Source organism: Neophocaena asiaeorientalis, unplaced genomic scaffold, assembly GCF_003031525.2.
Source record: "Neophocaena asiaeorientalis asiaeorientalis breed wild unplaced genomic scaffold, Neophocaena_asiaeorientalis_V1.1 scaffold294, whole genome shotgun sequence".
Classification (NCBI taxonomy): domain Eukaryota; kingdom Metazoa; phylum Chordata; class Mammalia; order Artiodactyla; family Phocoenidae; genus Neophocaena; species Neophocaena asiaeorientalis.
In genome coordinates this window covers 156005-183537 of record NW_020173945.1, presented here as the reverse complement: position 1 = coordinate 183537, position 27533 = coordinate 156005, and the positions used below count along the sequence as shown (strand labels likewise).

At 39.2% G+C, this 27533-nt stretch overlaps 1 protein-coding gene and 1 non-coding gene across 5 annotated transcripts in view; one reads left to right on the top strand and one right to left on the bottom strand.

Moving 5' to 3' along the window:
- The window catches only part of USP40 (ubiquitin specific peptidase 40), an 86201-nt gene that overhangs the window by 25829 nt on the left and 32839 nt on the right, over positions 1 to 27533 (top strand). For all 4 annotated transcript variants that reach the window (XM_024752766.1, XM_024752765.1, XM_024752764.1 and 1 more), the window contains 8 exons: positions 6963 to 7263; positions 9884 to 9965; positions 11475 to 11646; positions 13732 to 13816; positions 14849 to 14919; positions 15660 to 15979; positions 18927 to 19050; positions 20451 to 20508. In XM_024752766.1, the coding sequence (XP_024608534.1) occupies positions 6963 to 7263; positions 9884 to 9965; positions 11475 to 11646; positions 13732 to 13816; positions 14849 to 14919; positions 15660 to 15979; positions 18927 to 19050; positions 20451 to 20508 (1213 nt within the window). The remainder of the gene's footprint in view (positions 1 to 6962; positions 7264 to 9883; positions 9966 to 11474; positions 11647 to 13731; positions 13817 to 14848; positions 14920 to 15659; positions 15980 to 18926; positions 19051 to 20450; positions 20509 to 27533) is intronic.
- Positions 1405 to 1538, bottom strand: LOC112404722 (small nucleolar RNA SNORA11). Its single transcript, XR_003004163.1, has one exon. It is a non-coding gene; the product is annotated as a small nucleolar RNA SNORA11 (small nucleolar RNA).

Sequence of the window (27533 nt, the reverse complement as noted above, 5' to 3'; positions counted from 1 at the left end):
TATAGAATCAAGAAGTAAGCAAAAAAAGAATAGAGGAGGGGCTTTTAATCACAACAGCAAAAAATGTCACAAAGTTCATATCCTAAAGCTTATCATCTTATTTATAGAAACGTCTTCAGGTATTCACCCAAATTTCACTTTTATCTTTCTTTGACACACAGTTCGACTAAACTTGGCAATCTGGCTTCCTAGGCTGTAAGGTTAGGTTTAAAAACTGGTACTGCCAGACTTGGGAGACAAAAAACTTGACTAAAAACAAGCAAAGCAACAGAACAGTTAGTCAATATTTTGGAGCTATTTCTTGTAGAAGCAAAGAGCGTACACAATATAGTCTGTGTTTAAGTTCACCTTTTAATTAGACCACAGTTCGTAAATGAAATTAATGACCATGAGTTCATAGACAGTCTTAGGTTTTCATTTAAAACGATTGGATCAGTGTTTCAATATTTTACTGTTAAGTATGTTATCAACTGTGCAGGGACTTTTTTGTCTTGTTTTGTTTTTAAATAAATATATCCTTCATAAATTTGAGGAAGTTAACTTGTACTTATAGTTGACTGATAGTCTTATGTCTTTTTTCTTTGAGGTTAATTTGTGCTTTTATTTGCCACTATAACTTAACTACAATGGCTTGCAAACTTTTTTGACCTAAAAAATGCATCTTACATCACAATCCAACCAACACACACGTATATAACTTGTATACATATGTGTATAACTGAAATGAGTTTTGCCAAAAATACCTATCCTAACACTGAATGTTCTTTTTTTTAAGACTTTTTTGAGTAGTTTTAGGTTTACAACAAGATTAACAAGAAGGTACAGAAATTTCCCATATACCCCCTTCCCGCATACATGCGTAGGTGTTATCAGTATCACTCATCAGGGTGGTGTGTTTCTTTTTTTTTAACCCTAAACCAAGGATGAACTACATTGACACATCATAATTGCCAAAGTCCACAGTTCTCCTAAGGTTCATTCTAATGGAGTAGATAGTATGGTACATTCTGTAGGTTTGGACAAAAGTATACTGACATATATCCATTGTTATAATGTCATACAAAGTATTTTCTCTGCACTAAAAAACTGTACTCTGTGTATTCATCACCCCTGTCCCCCAAACTCCTGGCAGCCACTGGTATTTTTATTGTCTCCATAGTTTTGCCTTTTCCAGAATGGCATATAGTTGGAATCTCTCTCTCTTTTTTTTTTTTTTTTTTTTTTTTCTCTCAAAAAGAGAGGTTCAAAGCCTTTATATTTATGAGACCACTCATGGCCCACCCATTCATGGGCTGGACGGGCTCTAAGTGGCAGGACTTCCCCACTAAATACTGCAGCTTTTCTTCCAGTATTGAACCCTGTCCCACTGGTCTTGCCCAGCAGCCACGTGAAGTGCAGGAGGACACATGTAGAGTATTTGTTCATAGGAAGGCCAAAAGTCTTATGCCCATTATCACAATGAACCCAGATTCCTTTTGGGTGTGATATACGCAGCTGATAGTTTTATCTTGAATAGAGGTTGGATTTTATCACATGCTGTTTTGTTTACATTTATCGATGTGATCACATGGCTGTTCTCTTTTATTCAGTTAATGTGGTGAATTCTGTTGACTGACCTTTTCAGTGTGAATGCAAACCTTACATTTCTGGGGTAAAGCACACTTGGTCGTGATGTACTTGTATGCATTGCTGTATGCATTTGGCTCATGTTTTCCTAAGGATTTTGTGTCTGTGAGAGATACGGGTCTTTAAGTTTCTTTCTCTGTAATATCTTTGTCAGGTTTCAGTATCAGGGTTATGCAGGACTCAAAAGAAGTTAGGAAATGTTCCCTTTTTTATATTCTTGGAAAGGATTTCTCTGAGATAGATTATTATTATATATATATATATATATATATAATATATATATATTTCATTTCTAATATTGGTAATTTGTGTTTCTTAGCTTTCTTTTGCATCAGTCTTGCTAGGGATTTGTCAAGGTTGTTATACTTTTCTTTTTTTAAAATAATTAGTTAATTTAACTTTTGGCTATGTTGGGTCTTTGTTGCTGCACGCAGGCTTTCTAGTTGCGGTGAGCAGGGGCTACTCTTCATCGCGGTGCACAGACTTCTTATTGCAGTGGCTTCTTTTGTGGAGCACAGGCTCTAGGCGCACAGCCTTAAGTAGTTGTTGCACGCGGGCTCAGTAGTTGTGGCTCCTGGGCTCTAGAGCGCAGACTCAGTAGTTGTGGCGCACAGGCTTAGTTACTCCACGGCATGTGGGACCTTCCTAGACCAGGGCTCGAACCTGTGTCCCTTGCATTGGCAGGCGGGTTCTTAACCACTGCACCACCAGGGAAGTCCAAGGTTATTAGACTTCTCAAAGAAACAGCTTTGCATTTGTTGTTTTTCTCTATTGTTCATCTGTTTTCTATCAAATGATAAGAGTTTGACAGTCTCTTCCTTTAAATTAGAATGTTCAGTACATTTATTTTTTAATTAATTTTTTTTAAAACGAATTTATTTTTGGCTGCATTGGGTCTTTGCTGCACGTGGGCTTTCTCTAGTTGCGGTGAGCGGAGGCTGCTCTTTGTTGCAATGTGTGGACTTCTTATTGCAGTGGCCTCTCTTGTTGGGGAGCACAGGCTCTAGGCACGCGGGCTTCAGTAGTTGTGGCACGCGGGCTAGGTCATTGTAGCTCGCGGGCTTTAGAGCACAGGCTCAGTAGTTGTGGCGCACAGGCTTAGTTGCTCCACGGCATGTGGAATCTTCCCAGACCAGGAATTGAACCCGTGTCCCCTGCATTGGCAGGCGGATTCTTAACCACTGCACCACCAGGGAAGCCCCCATTTATTTTTAATGTATTAAATTGTGTGGTTGAGTTTGAATTTATCATGTAGCCATTTGTTTTTTATTTGCTTCTCCTGTCTTTCTTGCCTTTCTTTCTTTCTGTCTTTCATACCTTTGGATTAATCAAGTAATTTTTAGTGTTTGATTTTTGTCTCCTCTGTTGACTTTTTAGCTGTACTACTTTAACTTTTTTACTCTAGGGATTACACTGTACATAAGTTAATATTATAAATTACAGACCAATACTGTAACACTTCATGTACAAGGTAAGATGTACAAGGTACAGTAGCATAATTCCATTTCCCAACTTCCATCCTTTTCAGCTGTTGTCTTATATTTTACAATTATATGTAAATTCACCGTGTGTGTATGTATGTATGTGTTTACTTTAAACATTTAAGCAACTTTTAAAGAAATTAATGAAAAAAATCATGTTTTATTTTATCCATTCTGGTGTTCATTGCTCCTTCTTGCATGTCCAGGTTTGCATCTAATATCATTTCCCTTCAACTAGAGAACTTCCTTTAACGGTTCTTGGGCATCCAGAACTGCTGGCAAAAATATTCTCAGCTTTTGTTTGTCTGAAGTTTTTATCTTGCATTCATTTGTTTAAATGGTATTTTTGCTGGTTATAGAATTCTTTTTTCTTTTTAAAAAATTATTTATTTTTGGTTGCATTGGGTCTTTGTTGCTGCACACGGGCTTTCTCTAGTTGGGTTGAGTGGGGGCTACTCTTCATGGTGGTGTGCAGGCTTCTTATTGCAATGGCTTCTCTTGTTGCAGAGCACGGGCTCTAGGCGCGTGGGCTTCAGTAGTTATGGCACGCGGTCTTCAGTAGTTATGGCACACGGGCTCAGTAGTTGTGGCTCGTGGGCTCTAGAGCACAGGCTCAGTAGTTGTGGCACACGGGCTTAGTTGCTCCATGGCATGTGGGATCTTCCCGGACCAGGGATCGAACCCCTGTCCCCTGCATTGGCAGGCTCCTGCACCACCAGGGAAGTCCTGGATACAGAATTCTAGGTTAATAGCTCTTATTGGTTTTTTCAGGACTTTAAAGATGTCATTTTTTTATGTTTTGGCTTGCTTTATTTTGGCTGAGAAGTCAGTGTTACTTAAATGTAATGTGTCTTTTTTTTCTGTCTACTTTTAAGATAATCTCTTTATCTTTGGTTTTTAGCAGTTTAATAACAGTGTGTCTCAGTATGGTGTTCTTTGTGTTTATTTGCTTTGTATTTTCTAAGATTTTTTAAATCTGGCTTGAAATCTTCAGTTTTGGCCATTATATTTTCAGTTTGTTTTTATGCCCCATTATCTCTCTCTTCTTCAGAAATTACAGATACATATATATTGGACCATTCAGTATTTCCTCACTGGTCTTAGATATTCTAGCAGGAGGTTTTTTTTTTTCCCCTCACCCTCAATTTGGATAATTTCCATTGATCTGTCTTCATGTTCATTGATTCTTTCTCCTACTGTATCCAGTCTTCTGTTAAGCCCAGCCAATGAATTAATGAATTCTTTCATTTCAGATATTGTGTTATTCAGCTGTAGAATTTTTTCTTAGCTCTTATTTAATGTGCCTGTTTCTCTGCTGAAATTCCCCATTTGAACCTACTCTGTACATCCTTTCCTGTAAATTTATATATTTCATTAGCTGTTTACTCTTATAACATCTGGATTATTTCTGGGTCTGTAGTTATTACCTTTTTATCTCTTGTGAATTGACTGTGTCATCTCTTGGTTATGAATCACATTGTCCTGTTTCTTTGCATGTCATATACTCTTATATTGCCTACTGGACATTGTGGATGATGTGTTTTAGAGGCTGTGGATTATGTTACTGTTTTTTAGAAGGTTTATGTATTTATTATTTTTGGCTGCATTGGGTCTTCGTTGCTGTGCGTGGGCTTTCTCTAGTTGCAGCAAGTGGGGACTACTCTTTGTTGCGGTGCACAGGCTTCTTATCGCAGAGGCTTCTCTTGTTGTGGAGCACGGGCTCTAGGCACGTGGGCTCAGTAGCTGTGGCTCATGGGCTCTAGAGTGCAGGCTTAGTAGTTGTGGCTCACGGGCTCAGTTGCTCCGCAGCATGTGGGATCTTCCCGGACCAGGGCTCGAACCCATGTCCCCTGCATTGGCAGGCTGATTCTTAACCACTGCGCCACCAGGCAAGTCCTGTGTTATTGTTTCTAAAGGGCTTTTCATTATATTCCAACAGGCCATTAAGTAACTTTGAATCATGTTGATCCTGTGGGAGCTTCATTTGGGGCTTTGGTAGGGTGGATCTGTTGCATTTAGCTGTTAGTCCTAGGGAGTAGCTGTTAGTCTTGGGGCCTGGATGGTCCTCCCTCTTAAGGCAGAGGTTAGCAAACATGGGGAAACTATGGCTTGCTGCCTTTTTTGTACAGCCCCCAGGTAAGAACTGTCTTTATATTTTCAAACAGTTATCTTTAGAAAGGTGCTCAAGTTTGCCTCTTAGCCCACAAAGCCTAAAGTACTTACCGTCTGGCCCTTTGTAGAAAAGTTTGCCAATCCCTGACCTGAGACGTGGCCCTTCTAGGATTTCAGTGGAAAGCCTGAGGTGTTTGTCATATGCCTCTAATTTGGCAGGACTTCAACTCCATGCTCTTTCTTTCTTTTTTCTAATCTATCTTATTAATCCATTCACAACATGTTTATTTAACTCTATGCTCTTTCTACCCAGCAGCAGGGCACTAAAATCTCTACTCAGATCTTAAATCTCCCAGCTGTTGCTTTCTGCTCAGTTCCTTGGGTCTCAGGCTGTCCATGTACCATTTAAGACTCAGCCAAGGATTTGAGGAGGATTTGATAGAGATTTGGGGCTCCTTTATGGGATTTTCACTTTCTAGGCTCTGTGGCAGTCTCAAATTCTGTTTCCTTAGTCCAGTAAGACTGTTGCCCTTTGCTTGAACTCTCTTCCGCCATGCTCTGCTACAAACTGGGAAGTGGTGGGTTAATGCAGGACTCACCTAGCTTGTTTCCCTTTTGAAGGATTATGTTCCCTTCACTTTAGGTTAGCTTTTGCTTACTCTCCAAACAATTGTTTTAATCAGTGGGGTTAGTCCAATTAAAAGTTCTCTGCCATTACTGGAACCAGACTACCCTGAAGTTTGAGGTTTAAGAGTTAATCCTCAACTATCAAACAAAGAAAAGATTCGCTATACAGAAAGTACTCAGAGGTTTCAAATTATTATTTTATTGTACTTAAATTAGCTACAAAACTATATTGCCATCTGTTATACACAGTGTTAACGATAATGCCTTTGGGTCATATGCCCTATACCCTTCTGTTTGATTAGAGAGTATACATTATCATAAATTCTTCCTTTCCAAGAAAAAATGAGAAAATCACTTTTCCGTGTTGATTGATGATCTAAGCAAATGTTACATATACCTCCCAAGTGATTTTCTACATAAAGTAGTTTGTACTGAGAGAAAAGGGGGTGATACAAAGCCACATAGAGGTTAGGGAATAAAAGAAGAGTAGAGTAGGGGATGGGGAGGTGGGATAGGCAATGGGGAGAGAAGGTTTTTTTCTTCCTAATCCTTTAGGTAGAGGAACCTGAGAAATGATAGTCTCTGAGATTATGACTTCAGCCTTGCAGTGTTCTGATTTCCTTTGCTAGCCTGTCAGCCTCCAGGACAGACAACACTGAATTTAGTTAATGTAAGCTTATAATTGTGACTATATCCCAGCAGTTTGTCTGAGTCACCAGTTTTGAAATTATCTTCTATGGTACTTCATTGTATAATTGCCTTTGTTTTGTGCTCTCTTTGGATTGCTTTAAACATTTCAGAAGTGTTTGTTCTGTCTAATCTGTTTCAGTAAAGACTTTTTAAAAACAGCGTTACGAGGTATAATTAAAGTATTTTTAAGATTGTGTCATGGCAGCTTTCTCCCTTGGTATAACTGTTAGACTATTTAACAGAAAGCACTCTGGTTTTTATTAAATGTTTTATTATGGCGCAAATGAAATTTTTTTCCGTCTTAGCTGACCAGGCCAAAAGGTTGACGTTAAAATATCTAATCACAGAAAGGAAGGTAAAGATTTTGTAATCATGTCAATGAATTTGTTTTCATTAACCTAATGTTGGTTTTCTTTCTCTGTATAGTTTTTACAGCTTCATTCTCAGATATTTCTGCTCAGTTCAGATGAAAGTACAGTTAGTCTGTTGAAGGACTCTTCTCTCCAGGCTGAGTCTGATATACGAAGAAATGATCAACAACTTTTGAAGACACTTACTTCAGAACCCCCAGGATTAAATGATAGACCCTCCTGTCCCCACTGGTTTGATATAAACGATTCCAAAGTCCAGCCAATTAAGGAAAAGGATATTGAACAGCAATTTCAGGGTAAAGAAAGTGCCTACATGTTGTTTTATCGGAAATCCCAGTTGCAGAGACCCCCTGAAGGTATGGAAAGATAAATGTCCCTATTTGTTTAAGTTGATCGCTTTAGAAGATAAATATTGAATGTTATTTGAAAGTTTACCCTTTTAGAAGGTTTACTCTTGAAATATTTTAAAATATTTTCAAGCTAACCGTAAGAAATATACCAGAAAAAATTCAACATTCTGTCCTTTTATAAAGATTATATATTTCTGGTTTTTTCCCCTGTAATAGTATGAGGCTATAGTTAGATTTTCAAAATTGCATTTTCTTGGATCACATCATGTTTTCTTGTTGCGTGGGCAGACACGATTGTCCTCTGCTCAGGCTTCTCTCTGCACTTCGGCCATGTGTTGTCTTTGAGTTGCAAGTGGCCTTGGTCTTATTTTCATGTGTTCTCTTTCATTTTCCTTTCTTTTTTCCTTTTCCTCAAGGTGATAAGTCTTTAAGCAATTGAAATATCTCTGAAGCCCTCTGTTGAATCTTCTAAGAGAGTTCATACCATGGTGGAGGTTAAACACTGAGACCCACAGTGATAAATTTTTGAATTGAAGCTACTAACATGAATCAGTCTGTAAGACTTTATTTGATCACTTCCCAAAATTTATGCAACTGGGAAAGCTCTTTAGATTGAGACGTATCTGTGATTAGAGATGAGGATACTGTTCGCAGAGTGAGCATAGTGATCATTTTTGTAAAGAATAAGAATAAAGCAGTTACCAGTTTGCAGATGAATCAAAGGAAATTAACTCTCTGGATCTGAAACAATTACATAACTGTTCTGTTGACCAGAAGGGCCTTTGTTTTTTTCTGAGGGGAAAAAATATGGTAATCGTTCTGATAAAAATATTGGGGAGCTGAATTCACAGTTACAGTAATATATATCAGTTTCTTCAGATGACGTATTGTCCTTTTCACTGAATTGAACTTCAGTGTGTACATGATTGGAATATGTACTAAGTGACAGTTTTCCAGTTAGCTTAAGATTTGAATAAAGATCTAACCAAAATCTTGATGGACTTTTTTGGGGAATGAATGGATGGAACTTGGCAAAATGATTCTAAAATTTACCTGGGAAGATAAATTAATGAAAATTGAAGAAGGAACTGCTCAAGGAAACTTTACTGTGTCAGTATAAGCATATTTATGATGCTCTAGCAGTTAAGACAGTGTAATGCTAGTGCAAAGAGCTGGACAGACCATTGAGCAGTAAGCCCAGAAGTTGATCTAAGTATTTTTAAGATTTTAATCCATGAAAAGGTAGCTTTTCAAATAAATAGGCGAAAAATGAATTAATAAATACAACTGAGAAGTTGGTTAGTTGCTAATCACTTGAATTAACAGTTAGTACAATCAAGTGATTATCACTTGCATGAAATTATAGTTCCTTTAATGTCTGTGTAAAAAAGGAGCCTTCAGATGCATAAAATATAAATATTTTTCTGATCTTAAGGTAGAGAAGCCCTTTCTAAGCATAAAAGCAATGAAAAAAAAATTGAGGAAAAGTGATGTAAACCTTATTATGTAATACCAAAAGGCAAATGACAGGCTAGTGGAAAACAGCAAAATATATGACAAATTTATTTCCCCTATCTGTAGAGTGCTCTTACATTTATTCCATTGTGCTCAGTGGTAAATTGGGAAAAGGATATAAATAACTAACGTACAAAAGAAGAAATAAGGACAGCCAGTAAACTACAAAAAAAAAATATTCCATCTGGCCCGTAACCAAAAAACATGAATCATAACAGCAATGAATGACAACCTTTTTCTTACAAAATCAAATATTTCTGTTAACCTGGTTCTCAACAGTTGGCACTACCTCTATATTTGGTATGTATATAAAGTAATACAACCAATTTGGTTGTATGTACTTAAAAACCTTAAACCAATAATTATATTTCCACAAATTTGTCTTGAAATAATCAGGACTGTGTATACCTATTTATGTTCAAAGATGTTTGCTACCCCCGTTATTTTATAGTAATGACTAACAGAAAATCACCTAAATGTCTACCAGAAAAGGATTGGTTAGATTAATTATGTTATTTATAGAATGGGCTACTATGCAATCATTTAAAGATTTGGAAAAATATTCACAACATATGAAATGAAAAAGCAACTTACATGTTTGTTGACTATACTCCCAGTTGCTTTAAATAAGCGTGGTTTGGGGTGTGTGTGTGTCTGTGTGTATGTGTATGTATAGACACATTGTGTAGAACAGAAAAAAGACCAGAAGTATATAGATCACATTTTAGCAGTATTCCCTAGGAGTGGGATTATAGGTAATATTTATTTATTTTACATTAAAAAAAAATAATTTCCAGAACTTTCACAGTGACCAATTATTACATTTGTTATCAAGAAGGAAACAGTAGGTGTTCTCTTTTTAAAAGTCTATTTAAAAAGAGTTGAAGAAACGGAATTCTCTAGCTTGGCTTAAAGAACTGTTTACCTTTCATATGTTTTAATGTTTTCAATTTAAAGATGGGAAAACTGAGATCCAGAGAAAATTCATGTTCACACAGGCAGTAGAAGCTTTCCTAGCTCCCAGCGAGGTCCTTTCTAGTTTTCTGTGCTACCTCTTCAGCAACCAGTTTTTATGTAGTCAGCACAAGTTAATGGAAAATTTTGCTCACAGCTCGAGCTAACCCAAGATACAGGGTTCCATGTCATTTGCTGAATGAAATGGATGCAGCCAACACTGAACTACAAATACAAAGGTAATTTTAAATTACTTTTAGAGTTTGAATAGTTTTTCTGGGGAACAAGTATCTAATTTAGGTCTTAAGTATTCAGTAATGAAAATTAAAGAGGAAAAGAAGTCAACTGTTTAATGCCGGTGTCTTTTTATTAGTTGCTGAATTTTTATACTGAGAGTATCTTTTACTTTGAAATTACCCAGTGAGAGTGAATGAAATAATGACAAATGGCCATCCCTAAGTAGAGATTGAAGCCTAAGAAAACTAGAGAAATCTGTGAGCATGTAGTTGTGCTGAATGAATTGTGTCCTGGCCTGTCGGTTATTCCCTCGGCACAGAGCCCATTGTGAAAATTCACCCTCGTGTGTAAGTGGTTTGTGAAGAACTGGCCCGTAGTGACACCAGACCAGAGGTGGGCAAATGGGAGGATATGTGGAGTCTACAGACTATTTGGCTTAATGTCAGTCTTGGGCAAAACCCTACAATGGATTATTAAAGGGATGGTTTGTGAGAACTTGATGATCTGAACATTCTCTTTTGAGGTCTAACCTTGGACCATGAAGAACTGGTTCTTTGCTCTCTGGGTCCGTGGGGTACTGGATTAGGGAAATGGATGTTCCCATGGTCTTCTTGTGGACCCGAGGGGCTGATTACATAGCAGGGATGTGTTCAACATTTTATCATTGATTTGAAGCTGAGAAAAAAAAAATAGATTGAATGGCAAATTAAGATCAGAGGAGATCTCAACAAAAATCAAGACACTAAAAATATAAAAATTTAACAGAATAAAATATCTTAAGTGCGAAAGATAACCAACTTGCATGAGTGGTGTGGATTAGCAGTTGGTATTAAAAACAAAAACAGCCTATGGGGTTTTAGTCAGCGAGCACTAAGCTTTTTAATGTGGTCATGGAAAAGCTTATGCTGTCTTTGACCACATTCACAGAATTGTGCCTGAGGTACCTGAATGGTGACTATAGCTTCATCCAACTCTCTGTTGGTGGGGCTGCCTGAAGTGTTTCTGGTGCCGTGCTTCACGGCAGCTGAATGGGTTCAGAAAAGTGTAGCAAGCACCCGGCTGCTGCTGAGGCCATTTGACTCGAAGAGAGCAGACTCCGGGGATCATGAGGCTGACCTCAAATAGTTTCTGGGAGAGTCTGTGGGGTCTAGTTGAAGCAAGGAGAAAATAGAAGTTGTAAATCTAGCACTCACCACAGTTATAGGAACGTGTTTCCAGCATTTTGTTCATAATTATAATCTCAGCATTGGACGAGTTCAAGTGTCAGTGTTTGTTCAGAGTAACTGCACAGTGTGCGTTAAAACCGTCTTCCTTGGAATTCACGGTGGCAGAGCTATTAATTGAGAAACTAAACTGAGTTATTTTGGAGCATGGAAGAAAAGGATGTTAATTATAATGACTTAGGTGGAGTGGAGAACTTCTTTATATTGTAAATCAAATATTTTTGGTTTGAATGAAACAGTATCTGCTGTAAACACGTGGCATTTGTGTATCTTTACGCCTCTTTAAAGGGCAGAGTGTGATTCTACAAACAATAATTTTGAATTGCGTCTCCACCTCGGCCCTCATTATCATTTCTTCAATGGGGCTCTGCACCCAGTAGTCTCTCAAACAGAAAGCATGTGGGATTTGACCTTTGATAAAAGAAAAACTTTAGGAGATCTTCGGCAATCAATATTTCAGGTAATTTAGCCTCACTCTTAATAGACATTCAGGTCTGTCTTAAGCTGGATTCTCCTTTTCAAACTCCTGTTTAGGATACAACTATTTATTTTTCACAGCTGCTTAGGAAAATCCTACATCTACCACTTCCATAGACGGATGGTCCAAATGTTCTCCCCTCCCTCGTAAGTCTCTTAGAGAGGCTTTTCTGCACAATCAGGACTCACCGAGTCCTGCCAGCAGGCTTTCGGGGGAGAATCAAGCCTGGTATATTTAATCTTGGGGAGAGAAAGAGTATAAGGTTGTCTCTTTTGGGAAAAATAAATGAAAGAGAATTGTCTTTTAAAAGGAGTAAAAAGATAGATAATTATGTTGCCTAAAACCAAGAGCTACTAAACAAATAAAAGCAACTAACTTTTCTACCTTTCAGTATAGAATAACATTTATTAATAAGATTCCTAAGTGAAGGAAAATGTCTACTGGTCTATAGTAAAAGCAAACATCGTTGTAATCATTGTCTCTAAATTATTTATCCAGTCGTGTTTTAACGACGACAACAACAGTGCTCTTTATTTTACTTAAAATGTTTTCATATAAATTCTATCGTTTGATTCTTTAACCTCATGAGGGCAAGATAACCCCATTTTAAAGGTGAGGAAATTGTGATTTAAAGAGATCTAATGGCTTGCCCAGGGTCAGACATCTAGTTAGCAGTAGAACTAGGACTCCAGCCCTGGTCTCCCTACTCTTTCTTTCCTCTTAATTATACTTCACTCCACACTACTTCCTGATAGAGGAAAAGGGAAATAGAAAATGTAAGCTTCCCCGCCCCCAGAATTAAGTAAATTTTCTGAAAAACTGTATCATTTACCAAAATTATTAGCTTTCTTTTGATTTTCCTCTTGTACAAAGAAAAGCAGGCCAGTTTCTTCTTTAACTTTAGTTGATTTGAGTATTTAAATGTTGGATCAGGATCAAGATTTCTAAAATTAATACTTCTGAACTTTTCCACTAAAAGTTTATTTCTGAGCCAATCCTGGCAGTGATGATATAGGTGGACTTGGAGATTTGACCCTGCCTAGGGTAACGTTTCAAGTGGAAAAGAGAGACCTTGGTCACCTTTACAAGGTTTAGATTTCATGCCAGTCTGCTTTTTGATGGTTTAAGTGCACATCTCTGCCAGTGGCAAATCTTAGAATTAAGCCACTGGCAAGAGGCTGAGAGACTGACAGTTAAGTAATCATGTGTAAGTATGAAATTTCTTTTTTTTTTTTTTTTTTGTGGTACGCGGGCCTCTCATCGTTGTGGCCTCTCCCATTGTGGAGCACAGGCTCCAGACATGCAGGCTCAGCGGCCATGGCTCACGGGCCCAGCCGCTCCGCGGCATGTGGGATCTTCCCGGGCCGGGGCACGAACCCGTGTCCCCTGCATCGGCAGGTGGACTCTCAACCACTGCGCCACCAGGGAAGCCCTGAAATTTCTTTTTCAGAGAACTATCTTGTGATATTGTGGAGAGGGACTAAATAGGACTGACCTTTATTGGTGACATTGTTTTGGTGAGGTTACCACAGTCCCCAGAGTCTTGGAGCTAGAAACTTAAAAAAACAAATCCCTGGTAATCTATTAAATAAACTGGTAATGCTACTTTTTAGATTTACAGTGGGAGACATTCCTTTCAAGAAACAAGAGTATTCGTGTGTGCTGCTCTTCCCTGAACAGTACTGATTAAACACGTCATTTTTGCTCTTTTGGACCAGGATTCCTGGGCTGGCACAGTGATCATTTTGCCTTCTGATAAAAGTGATCTTCCCATAAATTAAGTAGAAATGGTTGTTGTTTAGGTGGTCATTGTGCTCTTTGTGTATGTCAGGGTTCTTCAGTCACTAACAGATGTGAGATTAACCATCTTTGGATTTGACTGATTTAACATTGAAAGATGTCTACTTTCCTCATTTTTGGTGCTGGATGGGGATTGTCGTATTCATTTTCTTGTTCCCAGTGTCAGCTACATAAGTAACTTGGCACAGTGCTCTTCTTACTTAACCTGGAAAAGTGATCTATATGTGATTTTTCATTGTTCTCTTTCCTTTCATTCATATTCTGCAGCTGTTAGAATTTTGGGAAGGAGATATGGTTCTTAGTGTTGCAAAGTTTGTACCAGCAGGACTTCATGTTTACCAGACACTTGATGGTAAGAGAAATATTAAAACACAGCAACTTATTGTGTATATGTACATTTTGTGGGGCTCATCCGTACATTTTGTGGGGCTCATCTGAGACTTTCTGCTCTTGGCCAGTCTTTCCCCTACATACTACTTTTCTTAGCTATGCAGGTTCTCATCACATTGGCTTTAACAAATAATATATTTAGTTTTTCATATTTAATAAGACAATTTATTTAGTTTATAATGTATCCAATATAGGTAATGTGTGAAATTTTGCTAACATGGAAACGTTTTATATTTTCTGAAATTAAGGCTACTTCTCTACCTAAACAAATTTTTTCTTAAAGGGTTTGGAAATTTTTTTATATTACCCCAAACTTCTGAGCAAAATGGTTTGAAACCATTTAAATCTTGTTAAATATGGCTTGTTTTTTTTAATCCAATCTCAGCTTCAGACTTTGTAGCAAAACAAAAGTGCTTCAGGAGCTTAAAAGTACTTCCTTTAAATAATAACAGAACAGTGATAGCAGTAGCAGCAGTAACAGTTGTCTTGGACTTCATGGTGCCAAATACTGAGATAAGTGTTTTGTGTAAATTATCTAATTTGATTTTCACAAACTTCTTTTATCCCCATTTCATAAATGAGAAAACTGAAGGGTAGAGGCTTGAAGTCCACAAGGTCATACAGCTCATTAGTGGGTGAGTGAGGACCGTTTGATGTGTAAGCCTTCCCCATGTTCACAGTGTCAAGTACAGTTGACCTTTTATATTAACTTTTTTTTTTCCTGCTCTCATGCCCACAAATCTTATGGGGGAAATGCTTACATAAAATGAAAACAGAGAAAAAAAAAAAAGGCTAAAGAGCGTGATGGAAGGAATAAAGATAAAAATAATATAAAATAATATCAATATAACAAACATAATTACTCCCTTTTTCTTAGTTTTCCTCAATGAGAATGCTTCTTTTCAAACAAATGTTTGTGTCTTGGCTGTTGCTGTAGTTAAATTTTTTTTTGATGATCATGAGAATGGTTTCACTGATAATCTCATCTTCCTAGGAGATCACCTGACACTGTGTGAAATTGAAATTGCTGACGGGGAAGACATCTTTGTATGGAATGGGGTGGAGGTAAATAAGTGTTGAAGAAATGTTCACGAGAGTTTTGGATATTTTTTAAGTTGTGATAAAATTTTATTCAGCATATATGACGGCACTTACATATTAGAAATCTGCTGAAATATCCAGTAAATTTTAAGTACAATCAGTGTTGGTTATATGTTCAAGAGATAGTTGTAGGACACCTCCATGGTGCCAGGCTGTGTGTCAGAAGCTAGACACAAAGGTAAATAAGTGATCAGTCTGTATCCTTCAGGCGCATAGTGTGGGTCACTGTGCTGAGATAGGTGAGCAGAAGGGTCTCGTGTCCCCTGCATCGGCAGGCGGATTCTCAACCACTGCGCCACCAGGGAAGCCCTGTACATACTCTTGATGAGGATTCAGAAGGAGCGGTTCATCACACTGTTAGGGCTGGAGGCGGCTTAGGGGAGCACAGTCAAGAGAGCAGTGAGGAGCATCTCACCCACTCAGTGGACGTCCTCGGTCCACCTCATACATTTACCACTGCTGAGGACACGTGTCTGTCTCCACTTCAGATTTCTCTCCTAAAAAGTAAAAGGTGGCTAAGAAAAAGCTTCAAAAATCTAAAGCTGTTCTTCTGATACTTAAAAGACATTTGTGAAAACTTTATTTCACTTGAAAAGAAAAAAAAATGGGAATTGTTCTGTAAGAGTCTACATTACTGCGTTACTGTGTTGACCTGATTTTGGCAAATACGAGCTATACTGATGGCTGACTTGATACTGTTGTAGGTTGGCGGAATCCAGATTCCAGCTGGTAGAGACTGTGAACCTCTGCTTTTAAATGTTCTTCATCCGGCGACAAGCAGTGAAGAAGAGCAGTGTCAGCGGTTGATAGACTCTCCATATGTCTTTCCATCTAATGCAGAAATAGGTAGTGTATTCACAGCCTGTGCAATCCCAGACGGAGTCATCTTAGTCAACAGTGCTGAGTCTGTAGGTGAAGAGAGCTGGACCACCATTCCCAAGGAAGACTTGAAGAAGACCTTCAGAGAGCAAGGTCTCAGAAATGGAAGCTCACTTTTAATTCAGAGTTCTAATGATGGTGACAGGTAACGTGCTAAGAGAATTCCTTTTAAACTTACTGTAGTCACAGTGCCATATCTTAGAACTCTACAGCTTTATGTTAATAATGATGAGAGTTAAATGTTTCGTTTTATTTCTAGACATTGTGTTCTATATACTGTAGATAGGAATGTTCGTGGTTAGGCAGCCTGGAGAAAAAAGATATTGTAGTGTGATTTTTTTTTCTTTTTTTGGTAAATGTGGTAACTGAATAATATAGGTATAGGCTAGATATAGTGTAGATAGTTGGGAGTAAAACAGAATCTTATCAAATAATTCTGATTAGCACTCATTATAAGACATTCTCACAGAGAAAGTTCCTAAAATTCTTCATGAGGAAGGTATTACCACAGCTAAATTTGTCTTGTCACGAGGGTCTCAGAAGGCAGTTCAGTTGTTTGTTATAATCCTTTTTATGATGCTTGAGATCCTCCCAGCTGCCCAGGCGAGGCAATTACTTGGGGAATTGCAGCCTTGGTTCCTGTAAGTCACATTTGAAGCTCAGGGGTGCTTCCTCTCTTCATTTTTGTTACCCATGTCTGTGCCAGTACACTTCTGTGGTCAGCATTATCATACACTGTAACCCCCCCCAATTTCCACACATTGAAGACTTCAGGTTATGACCAATGAATCAGTTCCCTGCTTTATCAGTGCTGTGAATATACGTAGATTACAGAGGCTCTGTATTATTGTTTATTAGTGGCTATGAAATAGAGAAGCAGAGCACTTGTGAAGTGTTTATTTTGGATTACGTGTATCACTCTCTTTTCGACAAGTGTTTTCCAGAAATTTATTTCCCTATCTTGTTTACTTAATTTAAAAGTTTATTATAAATTTCTTTTTAGAAAGTAATATACTTTCATTAGGACTTGGGAAATATAGAGGTGAAGACAGGAGACCCAACACAGCATCACCATACCACTCATGCAGTGTCTGTCACTGTTAGCTTTCTGAGCTCGAATAATTGGGATTTTCTTTCGAAGGGTTTTTTCTTATTAATTTATTATTTTATATGTATATTTTTTGGCTGCATTGCATCTTCGTTGCTGCGCGCGGGCTTTCTCTAGTTACAGTGAGCAGGGGCTACTCTTCGTTGCAGTGCGCGGGCTTCTCATTGCAGTGGCTTCTCTTGTTGCAGAGCACGGGCTCTAGGCGTGCGGGCTTCAGTAGTTGTGGTGCACGGGCTTATTAGTTCCTCCGCGGCATGTGGGATCTTCCCGGACCAGGGCTTGAACCCATGTCCCCTTCATTGGCAGGCGGATTCTCAACCACTGTGCCACCAGGGAAGTCCGGTTTTTTCCTTTTTAAACATAATACTGATGATATTGTAGATAAATAGTTATATCCTGCTTTCCCCTCACGTTTTTGTTTTGTTTTGTTTGCGGTACGCGGGCCTCTCACTGTTGTGGCCTCTTCCGTTGCAGTGCACAGGCTCCAGACGCGCAGGCTCAGTGGCCATGGCCCACGGGCCCAGCCGCTCTGCGGCATGTGGGATCTTCCCGGACCGGGGCACAAACCCGTGTCCCCCGCATCGGCAGGCGGACTCTCAACCACTGCGCCACCAGGGAAGCCCTCCCCTCATGTTTGAAGGCTCTTCATAAACCTCATTTCATGGCTGCATAATAACCTATGTTGATGTTATAGGTTACCTGACTGCTGCTGTGTGAGGAGTGGGTAGAGACAAGGTCTTGGGGGCTGGCTGCCTGGCTTTGTTTCCAGCTTTATCATTTACTAGTAGTGTGACCGTGGGCAAGTTACATCATCTCTCTCTGCTTAATTTCTTGGTCTGTAAAATGAGCATAATAATTAGTACCAGCTTCATACAGTTGTAAGGATTGAAGAAGTTAAGAGCTTACAAGTGTTTACACATAGTAAGTGCTAGATAGTTTAGCTAGCATCCTTGTTATCATCCAGTTTTTCATTATTTTAAGGTGGTCTTCAGGGAACATCTTTGTGCTTAAAACTTTGCTCTATTTAAGATTGCTAACTCAAGGTGGAGTCCCAGAGTGGAATAACTGAAATGAAGAGTAGAATTGTGTTTTGGGGTTCTGCTACACACTCCCAAAGAGGATTTCCGCTAACCCACTCAGTGCCTCTGTGTGAATTAGTAAGAAGTCACTCCTTCCTCAAGAACCTTTACTATTATCTGCAGGAAAATCTTGTTAGAACAAGACACTCCACTGCCATCTGCTATCATAAAATTTTTTAAAACCTCTATAATAAAAATATAAACATACAGTGTATATGATGTGAATGATATCCATTAGATGTGGTACTTTTTTTCTTTTTTGCGGTGCGTGGGCCTCTCACTGCTGTGGCCTCTCCCGTTGCGGAGCACAGGCTCCGGACACGCAGGCTCAGCGGCCATGGCTCACGGGCCCAGCCGCTCCGCGGCATGTGGGATCTTCCTGGACTAGGGCACGAACCGGCGTCCCCTGCATCAGCAGGCGGACTCTCAACCACTGCGCCACCAGGGAAGTCCAGATGTGGTACTTTTATTCAACGTCAGTCTGCACGGCTGTGCATGCTGTCCTGCTTTTAAACTGCTGAAGTCTGTGGATGGGCTTTTGGCGTAGGTACTCTTTTAAAGCTCCACTGGTGATTGCAGCGTGCAGGTAGACGTTAACAACTGATTGTTCAGTTACAACAGTTCTCTTTGAAAAATGTGGCAACAAATTATTTGTATAAATCAAAGAATATTTGGAATCATGAATATAGACTCCGTGGAATACTATCTTAACACTACCCTAAAAAGATAGTGAACTTTCAAAAACCCAACTCAGTAGAACTTGGTCCCTTTAATTAGCCACATTAAGTGACACATGCAGAATTTTGGAAGTGGTGCCTGAAGAAAAGCATGAATTTTCCAATCCTCTCTGATCCATGAAAGGGCTGTATAAAGACACATTTTAAAAATGTCTTTTTACCCTACAGTTTGTTGACCAAACGAGGGAAGTGGATCACCAGTGTGAATGAGGTTGACTGGCTCCAAGTTAAAAATTTATGCCAATTAGACTCTGAAGGAGAACAAGTTAAAATATCAGCAACTCTTAACACAGTGAGTAGATATTGATTGAAGGGTGCTTGACAGCTTTTCATTAATACAGTTTTACTTAGAAAGCAGTACCTTAATCTTTCAGAACAGGTGTCTCAGTAAACTTCTAAATCTTAAGAAATCACCTTTTTATTTGTAACATTGGATTATTGCTTATTTACCTTTGTTAGCCCTTGGCATATTTCAAGAAAATATATGCCTTTTTTTCCCTCCAAAACCTAGAATTAGAATGTGGGAGTTACCTTTTTAATTAGTTCATGGAATCTTCTGAATTTGACAACTGTGAAATGCTATTTTCAAGAGCCTTTTCTGTATTTTTAAAACAAGGTATATATGTTTTGGTTTTGTGTTCTTTGGTGTTTGGGTTTTTTAAAGTTTATCTTAAATTGCTCTACAGTATACTCTGTGCTCTGTATAAAGCCAGTTGCTCTTCAAAGGGAGTTTTTTCAGTTTTCCATTTAAGACTATTATACTGGTTTCCTAAAACATTATTTCAGGAAACATCTTTTTATATTTATGTAGTCTCCGTTTATTACGTTTTTCTGTAACTTTATTTAAAAAATTTAGAGTGTTTTCTTTTCTATAAAATTATAGTTTCTTAAGGTTTGTTTGCACATGAGTGGGAACAGTATAAGGTCAATGCCCCAAAGCTCAGGAGACCTTCCACCCTGACCCCGAATGGGAGGCTGGTGCAGTCCTTGATTACTGCAGGCTCTGTTCCTTCTTGGCACAGTGGGGGGCATAGCGGGGGTTACCGGTGGGGAAGTAGAGTCAATGATCTCTGTCGTCAGCTTTACCCCTAAATTTCCACGATTTTATGCCCTAGAGGCAATTAGCCTAAATTTTAAAAAAGAAAAGAAAACACAATCTAAAATAATTTAAGTAGAAATTTTACATAGTACCCTTGGATTAGTACATTTTTATATTATTAATGCTTATTAATTATTAGTACAGTTTTATATTATTAATGAAGATGTGGGATCTTCCCAGACCAGGGATTGAACCCGTGTCCCCTGCACTGGCCCTGAATTCATCATTCTTAACATAAACGTATAGTTTCTTTTGTTTGCTATCATCAGAAAAGTTAACTATTTGTCAACTTTTGCCTTTCGCTACTATTAAGTCTTTGGTTTTCTAAAGCTTTCTGTAGGCGGCCTTTCCATTCCAATTATTATCAATTTGGTGAAAACTTAACCAAGATCTAAGTTTTTGCCTTTGACTTCGTAGAAGAGAGAAAGTAATTTCAGAGATGGAAAAATAATTTTTTTCAAGTAGGCAAAAACTGCTAAATGTAAGGTAATTAATAACTCAACCTGTATATGCACACACTGACAATCTTCATTTTCCTCTCCTCCCATTGCTTTTAACTTATACACAGTCATTAGTTTATTTCTCTATTTTAGGTGGTGTTTGATATTCGAATTAAAGCCATAAAGGAATTAAAATTAATGAAGGAACTAGGTAATCATTTATGTTTGCTTTTGGTTTTTTGGTTTAATTTAGTTTTGTTTTGATTTTTAATTGAAAAAAATATGGGAGAGTACAAAAAATAATTTAGGGAAAACTCACGTATCTACCACCCAAAATGGACAAATGTTAACATCTTGCCATGTGTTTGTTTTTGCCTCAAACATTACAAATAAAGTCCTCTATGTTCTCCTCCTCAGACCTATCATCCCTCCCCAGGTGCAACCAGTATATCTGATTTGGGTGTGTATCTAGTTCGTGCATTCACATTGCACTATATATATTATACCTCTCTCTGTATATGTGTGTGTGTATATTGTATTTTTACATTTATGTAAATTCTATCTTAATGAATATAACATTCTACAAACTCACTATTCACTCGGCATTAAGTTTTCTTTTACAGCTTTATTGAGGTATAATTTACATGTCATAAAACATCCATTTTAAGCATAATTCAGTGATTATTAGTAAATGTATAAAGTCGTACAACCATCACAGCAATCCAGTTTTAGAACAGTTTCATCACTCCAAAAAGATCTCGTTCCCATTTGCATAGCAAGCCCCTGACAGCCATTCATCTACTTTCTGTTTCTTTTGACTTGCTTTTCTGGACATTTCATGTAAATGAAAGCATGTTATATGTAGTCTTTTGTGTCTGGCTTCTTTCACTCAGCATATCATTTTTGAGATTCATCCATGATTTAGCATGTTTCAATAGTTTGTTCCTTTTTATTGCTGACTGGATAAAAAGGAATATATTGTATGGATTGTATGGATATATCACATTTTGTTTGTTCATTACCAGTTGATGGACATTTGGATTGTTTCCACTTTGGGTCTTTTATGACTGATTCTGCTATAAACATTACGTCTTCGTATAGACCTGTGTTTTCAGTTCTCGGAATTGCTGGGTCATATGGCAAAGTTATGTTTAACTTTATAAGGAACTGCCGTACTATTTCCAAAGTGGCTGAATCATTTACACACCCACTGACAATGTATCAGGGTTGCAGTTTCTTCACATCCTTGCCAATATTTATAATTGTCTTTTTTTTAAATTTTATTTATTTATTTTATTTTTGGCTGTGTTGGGTCTTCATCGCTCCGCACAGGCTTTCTCTAGTTGCGGCGAGTGCGGGCTTCTCACTGCGGTGGCTTCTCTTATTGTGGAGCACGGGCTCCAGGCGTGCAGACTTCAGTAGTTGTGGCACATGGGCTCAGTAGTTGTTGCTCGGAGGCTCTAGAGCACAGGCTCAGTAGTTGTGGCGCATGGGCTTAGTTGCTCCACGGCATGTGGGATCTTCCTGGACCAGGGCTCGAACCTGTGTCCCATGCATTGGCAGGTAGATTCTTAACCACTGTGCCACCAGGGAAGTCCTATAATTGTCTTTTTGATTGTAGCCATTTTAGTGACTGTGAATTGGTATCTCCTGTGTTTAACTGCATTTTCCTGATGCAGTGATGGTGAGCACTGTTGATGTGCTTATCATCTATTTGTATACTCTAAGGATCCTATTAAAACTACTAGAATTAATAAGTGAGTTTAACAAGAACTCAAAATCAATATAGAAAAATCCATATATGTTTACTAGCAACAAAAAAATGGAAAATTAAGTTAAGAAAACATTTATAATAGCATAAACTATCATGAAATACTTGGGGGTAAATTTAATAAGATATGTGGAAGACCTGTACACCAGAAACTAGAAAAGATTGCCATGAAAAATAAAAGAAGACCCAAATAAATTAAATGATGTACCATATTCTTGGATCAGAAGACGCAGTACTATTAAGAGGCTAATTCTCTCAAAATTTATTTGTACATTCGGTGCATTCTCACTCAAAATTCTGGCAGGTTTCTTTTTTTTTGGTAGTAATTGACAAACTGATTCTTAAATTTATGTGGAAATGCAAAGAACCTAAAGTATCCATAACAATTTTAGAGGAAATAAAGAACAAAGTTGGAAGAGTTACACCATCTGATTTCAAGACTTACTCTGAAACTGTAGAAATCAAGACAGTGTGTGTAGTCATGAGGGTAGACATATGGAGCAGAGTTCAGCATGTGTGGCCTACAACCTGCTTCTGCACAGCCAGTGAGCTAAGAATAGGTTTTACATTTTTTAAGGGCTCTTTTAAGAGAAGAATGTGCAACAGAGATCGTATGTGGAAATGTTCCAGAGTATTTGCAACAGAACTACATTGAAAAGCCAGAAATAGATGCAAACATATTTAGTCAGTTGACTTTCAGCAGAAGTGCCAAGGTATTTCCATGGGGAAGGATGCTCTTTCAGCATTCAGTGCTGGACCAATTGGATAGCAATAGATGCAAAAATGAACCTCCAACTTTGCCTTACGTCATGTAAAAAATGAACTCAAAACGGATCATAGAACTTCCCTGGTGGCGCAGTGGTTAAGAATCCGTCTGCCAATGCAGTGAACGTGGGTTCAACCCCTGGTCCGGGAAGATCCCACATGCCGCAGAGCAACTAAGCCCGTGCACCACAGCTACTAAGCCTGCGCTCTAGATCCCATGCTCCACAACAAGAGAAGCCACTGCAATGAGAAGCCCGCGTACTGCAATGAACAGTAACCCCCGCTTGCCACAACTAGAGAAAGCCCGTGCGCAGCAACGAAGACCCAACACAGCCAAAAATAAATTAAAAAAAAAAGGATCATAGACTTCAATGTTAAAACCTAAAACTATAAAAGTTCTGGGGGAAAACATAGAAAATCTCTGTTATTTTTACCATAAGGAAGAGATTTTTTTAAAAGATAAGACTTAGAAAGTACAAACCATGAAAGTAAAAGCAAATTGGACTACTACAAAATTTTAAAGGCATTTGAAAAGGCAGGCCACAAACTGAGAGAAAAAATTATAAAACATGTATTTGACAATAGACTTGCATCCAGGATATATAAAAAATACTTATAACCTAATCGGAAGACAACCCAAATTGGGAAGCCACTTTACAAAAGAAAATCTACCTATGAACACCCAATAAGCACAGGAGAAGATGCTCAGTATCATTAGCCAACAAACTAAAACCGTAATGACACATCACTGCACGCCTAGTGGAATGATTAAAATTTTAGATGCTGACAAGACTAAGTGATACCAAAGATGTGGAGCACCTGGCACTCCCGCGTATTGCTGGTGGGAGTGTAAAATGGTACAGTCACTCTGGTAAGGAGTTAGCTTATTTCCTGTGAATTTAAACATTCACTTATCAATTCTCCTGCATTTTTATCCAAGAAAAATTAAAACATGTATCCTTACAAATACTGTATGTAAATGTTCATAACCAAAAATGGGAAACAATCCAAATACCAGTGAGCAGGTGAACAAATTGTGGTGTATCCATACAATGGGATGCTATTCATCAAGAAAAGAAGTAAACTGCCACCCCATGCAAAACATGGATGAATCTCAAAGACGACATGCCAAGCAGAAGAAGCTAGTCACAAAAGAGTAATGCTCTTAGGATTCCACTTATCCATGTGAAATTGTCAAAAAAGAAAACCTAAGCTGTAGTTACAGAGGCAGATCAGAATTAGGGGATGAGGGATTGACTACGGAGTGGCATGAGGGAATTTGGGGGGTGACACAAATTATATCTCAATTTGCTGGTGGTTACTGAGTGTTTTCATCGACCTCTTTTAACTGTGTGCTTAAACTGGATGTGTTATTATTATAAGTAAATTATACTTCAGTAAAGTTACTTAAGAATATATGGTTTATGCGGGCTTCCTTGGTGGCGCAGTGGTTGAGAGTCCGCCTGCCAATGCGGGGGACGTGGGTTCGTGCCCCGGTCCGGGAGGATCTCACGTGCCACGGAGCGGCTGGGCCTGTGAGCCATGGCCGCTGGGCCTGCACGTCCGGAGCCTGTGCTCCACAGCAGGAGAGGCGGCAGCAGTGAGAGGCCCGCGTACTGCAAAAAAAAAAAAAAGAATATATGGTTTATTAAAATTAATAGGTTGTTGTCTTGCCATGTCACAGATCTCTCTTCTTCCACTCCTTCTTCCCTCCAAACTATTCTTTACCTAGCAAGTGACCTTCTTAAACGTAGGTGAGTCAGATCACGTCACCCTCTGCTGAAAGCCCCGTTGGGCTCTTTGTACTCGGTAGTGTATTGCCTACAGGAACCTGCTTCGTCTGACCACTGCCTAACTGACCTCCTTGCAGTCCACTCACCTGCTTATTCACAGCGTACTTCCCATGCTGACTTTGTGGAATTTCTGGTCACAGGCTCTTTTCCACTCCCGAGACTTCTTTTTTTCTTTTTTAAAGCACGGGGAGGTTTTTTGTTTTTTTTGTTTTTACATATTTATTTTTGGCTGCGTTGGGTCTTTGTTTCTGCGCGTGGGCTTTCTCTAGTTGTGGAGAGCGGGGGCTGCTCTTCACTGTGGTGGCTTCTCTTGTTACGGAGCTTGGGCTCTAGGCACACAGGCTTCAGTAGTTGTGGCTCCCGGGCTCTAGAGCGCAGGGTCTGTAGCTGTGGCGCACGGGCTTAGTTCCTCCGCAGCCTGTGGGATCTTCCCGGACCAGGGATCAGACCCATGTCCCCTGCATCGGCAGGTGGATTCTTAACCACTGTACCACCAGGGAAGTCCCCCTGCGACTTCTTAGTCCTGTAATCTTTTTTGAACTCTGTTCCCTTTACTCTTCATCTGCTAACTTCAGTCACTCATTTGGTCTCAGCTGAAATGTTATTTCCGTCATCCCTGGCTACACAATCTCAGTTAATCTGTGTCTCGTACTCTAACGCCCTGTCCTTCCCTTCGTAGCACTTACACTGTAACTGCCTGTGTTTTGTGTTACGAATGTCCACCTCCCCCATTAGATGAGGCTCTTTGCGGGCAGAGTCCATGGCTCTTTTTCTTATTGTGAGCTTCTAGGACAGTGCCTGGCACATAGAAGATACATGGTGTGTGTTGAATGAAAGTGAGAATTTTTTTAAAAAACAGTATTTTAAATTAACATTTTTTAAATTGGAGAACTCTTTTACATAAGCTGTTTCAGTTGTCAAGGAGTTTGTATTAGAATTCCATGCTGACTTCACATTACTGTAGTATAAGGGCTAGAACTCAGGAATCTCAAAGAGATTCTGTTCTGTTCAGATAAAGATAGAACTTCTAAGGCCCATGGCATTCCTGCCCTCTCAGAAGCCTCCACCCCTTTGAATTCCCCCACCTCATATGCAACTTGGTAAGAATTGTTTGGAATTAAAACCTAATATACTTCTTCCCACAAAGCAGGAGTCTTTGCATCCTCAAAAACAGGGCATACTGGCCCTAATCCATTTACTAGTAACTAAGCATAAAAATCACCTAACTTATTTTAAATCTAGGCAGAGTCTGTGTAGTTCTAATACACATGAATTTCAGTTGCCACCGTTCATCACCGTTACCCAGCAGCATGGTTCAGATTTCAGCTGCCACTGGATATTAACTGAGTAATTGCATAAAGCACAAACTTTGCTACTAGCTCTTTAGTCTACAGATGACTGTGAAATAACATGTACATCATGGTCAGTGGCCAGTTACTTCACTCTTTAAAGCCTGTCAGTGATTGGTCAGTGCATAGCTGCTATTAATTTCACCACGTAGACAGCAAAGTGTGTGGTTTATTGCCTCCTTTTCTCCCAGTGGTAAACTCAGGTAACATTTTACAAGAATGGATAATCGAAGTAGCCAACAATGGTGAAAGTGCAGGAGAGAAACAGAAGTGTATGGGACTTCCCTTGTGGCACAGTGGTTAAGAATTTGCCTGCCAACGCAGGGGACACGGGTTCGAGCCCTGGTCCGGGAAGATCCCACATGCCGCAGAGCAACTAAGCCCGTGCACCACAACTACTGAGCCTGCACTCTAGAGCCCAAGAGCCACAACTACTGAAGCCCATGCGCCTAGAGCCTGTGCTCCGCAACAAGAGAAGCCACTGCAATGAGAAGCCCACACACCACAACGAAGAGCAGCCCCCGCTCACTGCAACTGGAGAAAGTCGCACGCAGCCACAAAAGGCCCAGCACAGCCAAAAAATAAATAAATAAGTAAATATATTAAAAAAAGAGAGAGAAACAAAAGTATATGGAGCTGTAGAAGAAATAGCTGGCTGTGGGAATGCTGGCACTGCTGTCATTTGAGAGAATCCAGATGTGCAGCCAGAGGAACTTAACATAAACTCACAGGAGTGAGGAAAGTGGTTGTGATGAAAAGTATATGAAGATATCCCAGAGGAGTCGACGCTGGCAGCAAAACTTCATATTAAAGGAGCTCTTGGAGATATTTCATGAAATTGAAAGTACAAAACAAAATACTGGAAGCTGATCCAAACGTAGATTATCATTAGGGGCTAGAGAAGATGTTCACCCTGTACTGCAAGCACTACGAGACAGAAGCAATCCCTGTTTAAACTATTCTTGTGTTTTTTACAAAGAAAACATTTTAATTCTCAGTGTCTGTAGTGTTTTCTTTTTTTAATCTATTATTTTTGTCTGTGTTGGGTCTCGGTTGCTGCGCGCGGGCTTTCTCTAGTTGTGGCGAGTGGAGGCTGCTCTTCGTTGCGGTGCACGGGCTTCTCACTGCGGTGGCATCTCTTGTTGCGGAGCACGGGATCTAGGCTCATGGGCTTCAGTAGTTGCAGCATGTGGGCTCAGTAGCTGTGGCTCGCAGGCCCTAAAGCACAGGCTCAGTAGTTGTGACGCCCGGGCTTAGTTGCTCCACGGCATGTGGGATCTTCCCGGACCAGGGCTCAAACCCGTGTCCCCTGCATTGGCAGTGAGATTCTTAACCTTTGTGCCACCAGGGAAGCCCTCTGTAGTGTTTGAAATTACAGTGTAAATATTAGTTTGCATCGGCAGGCGGACTCTCAACCACTGCGCCACCAGGGAAGCCCTAGTCTGCTATTTTTTTATTTCACTGTACATGTATAACTGACAGTTTTTAATGTTTTGACAAAAAATTTTAAAAGTCGCGGTACAATCATAATGTTTTTTTAAGGTTTCTGTGCACAGTT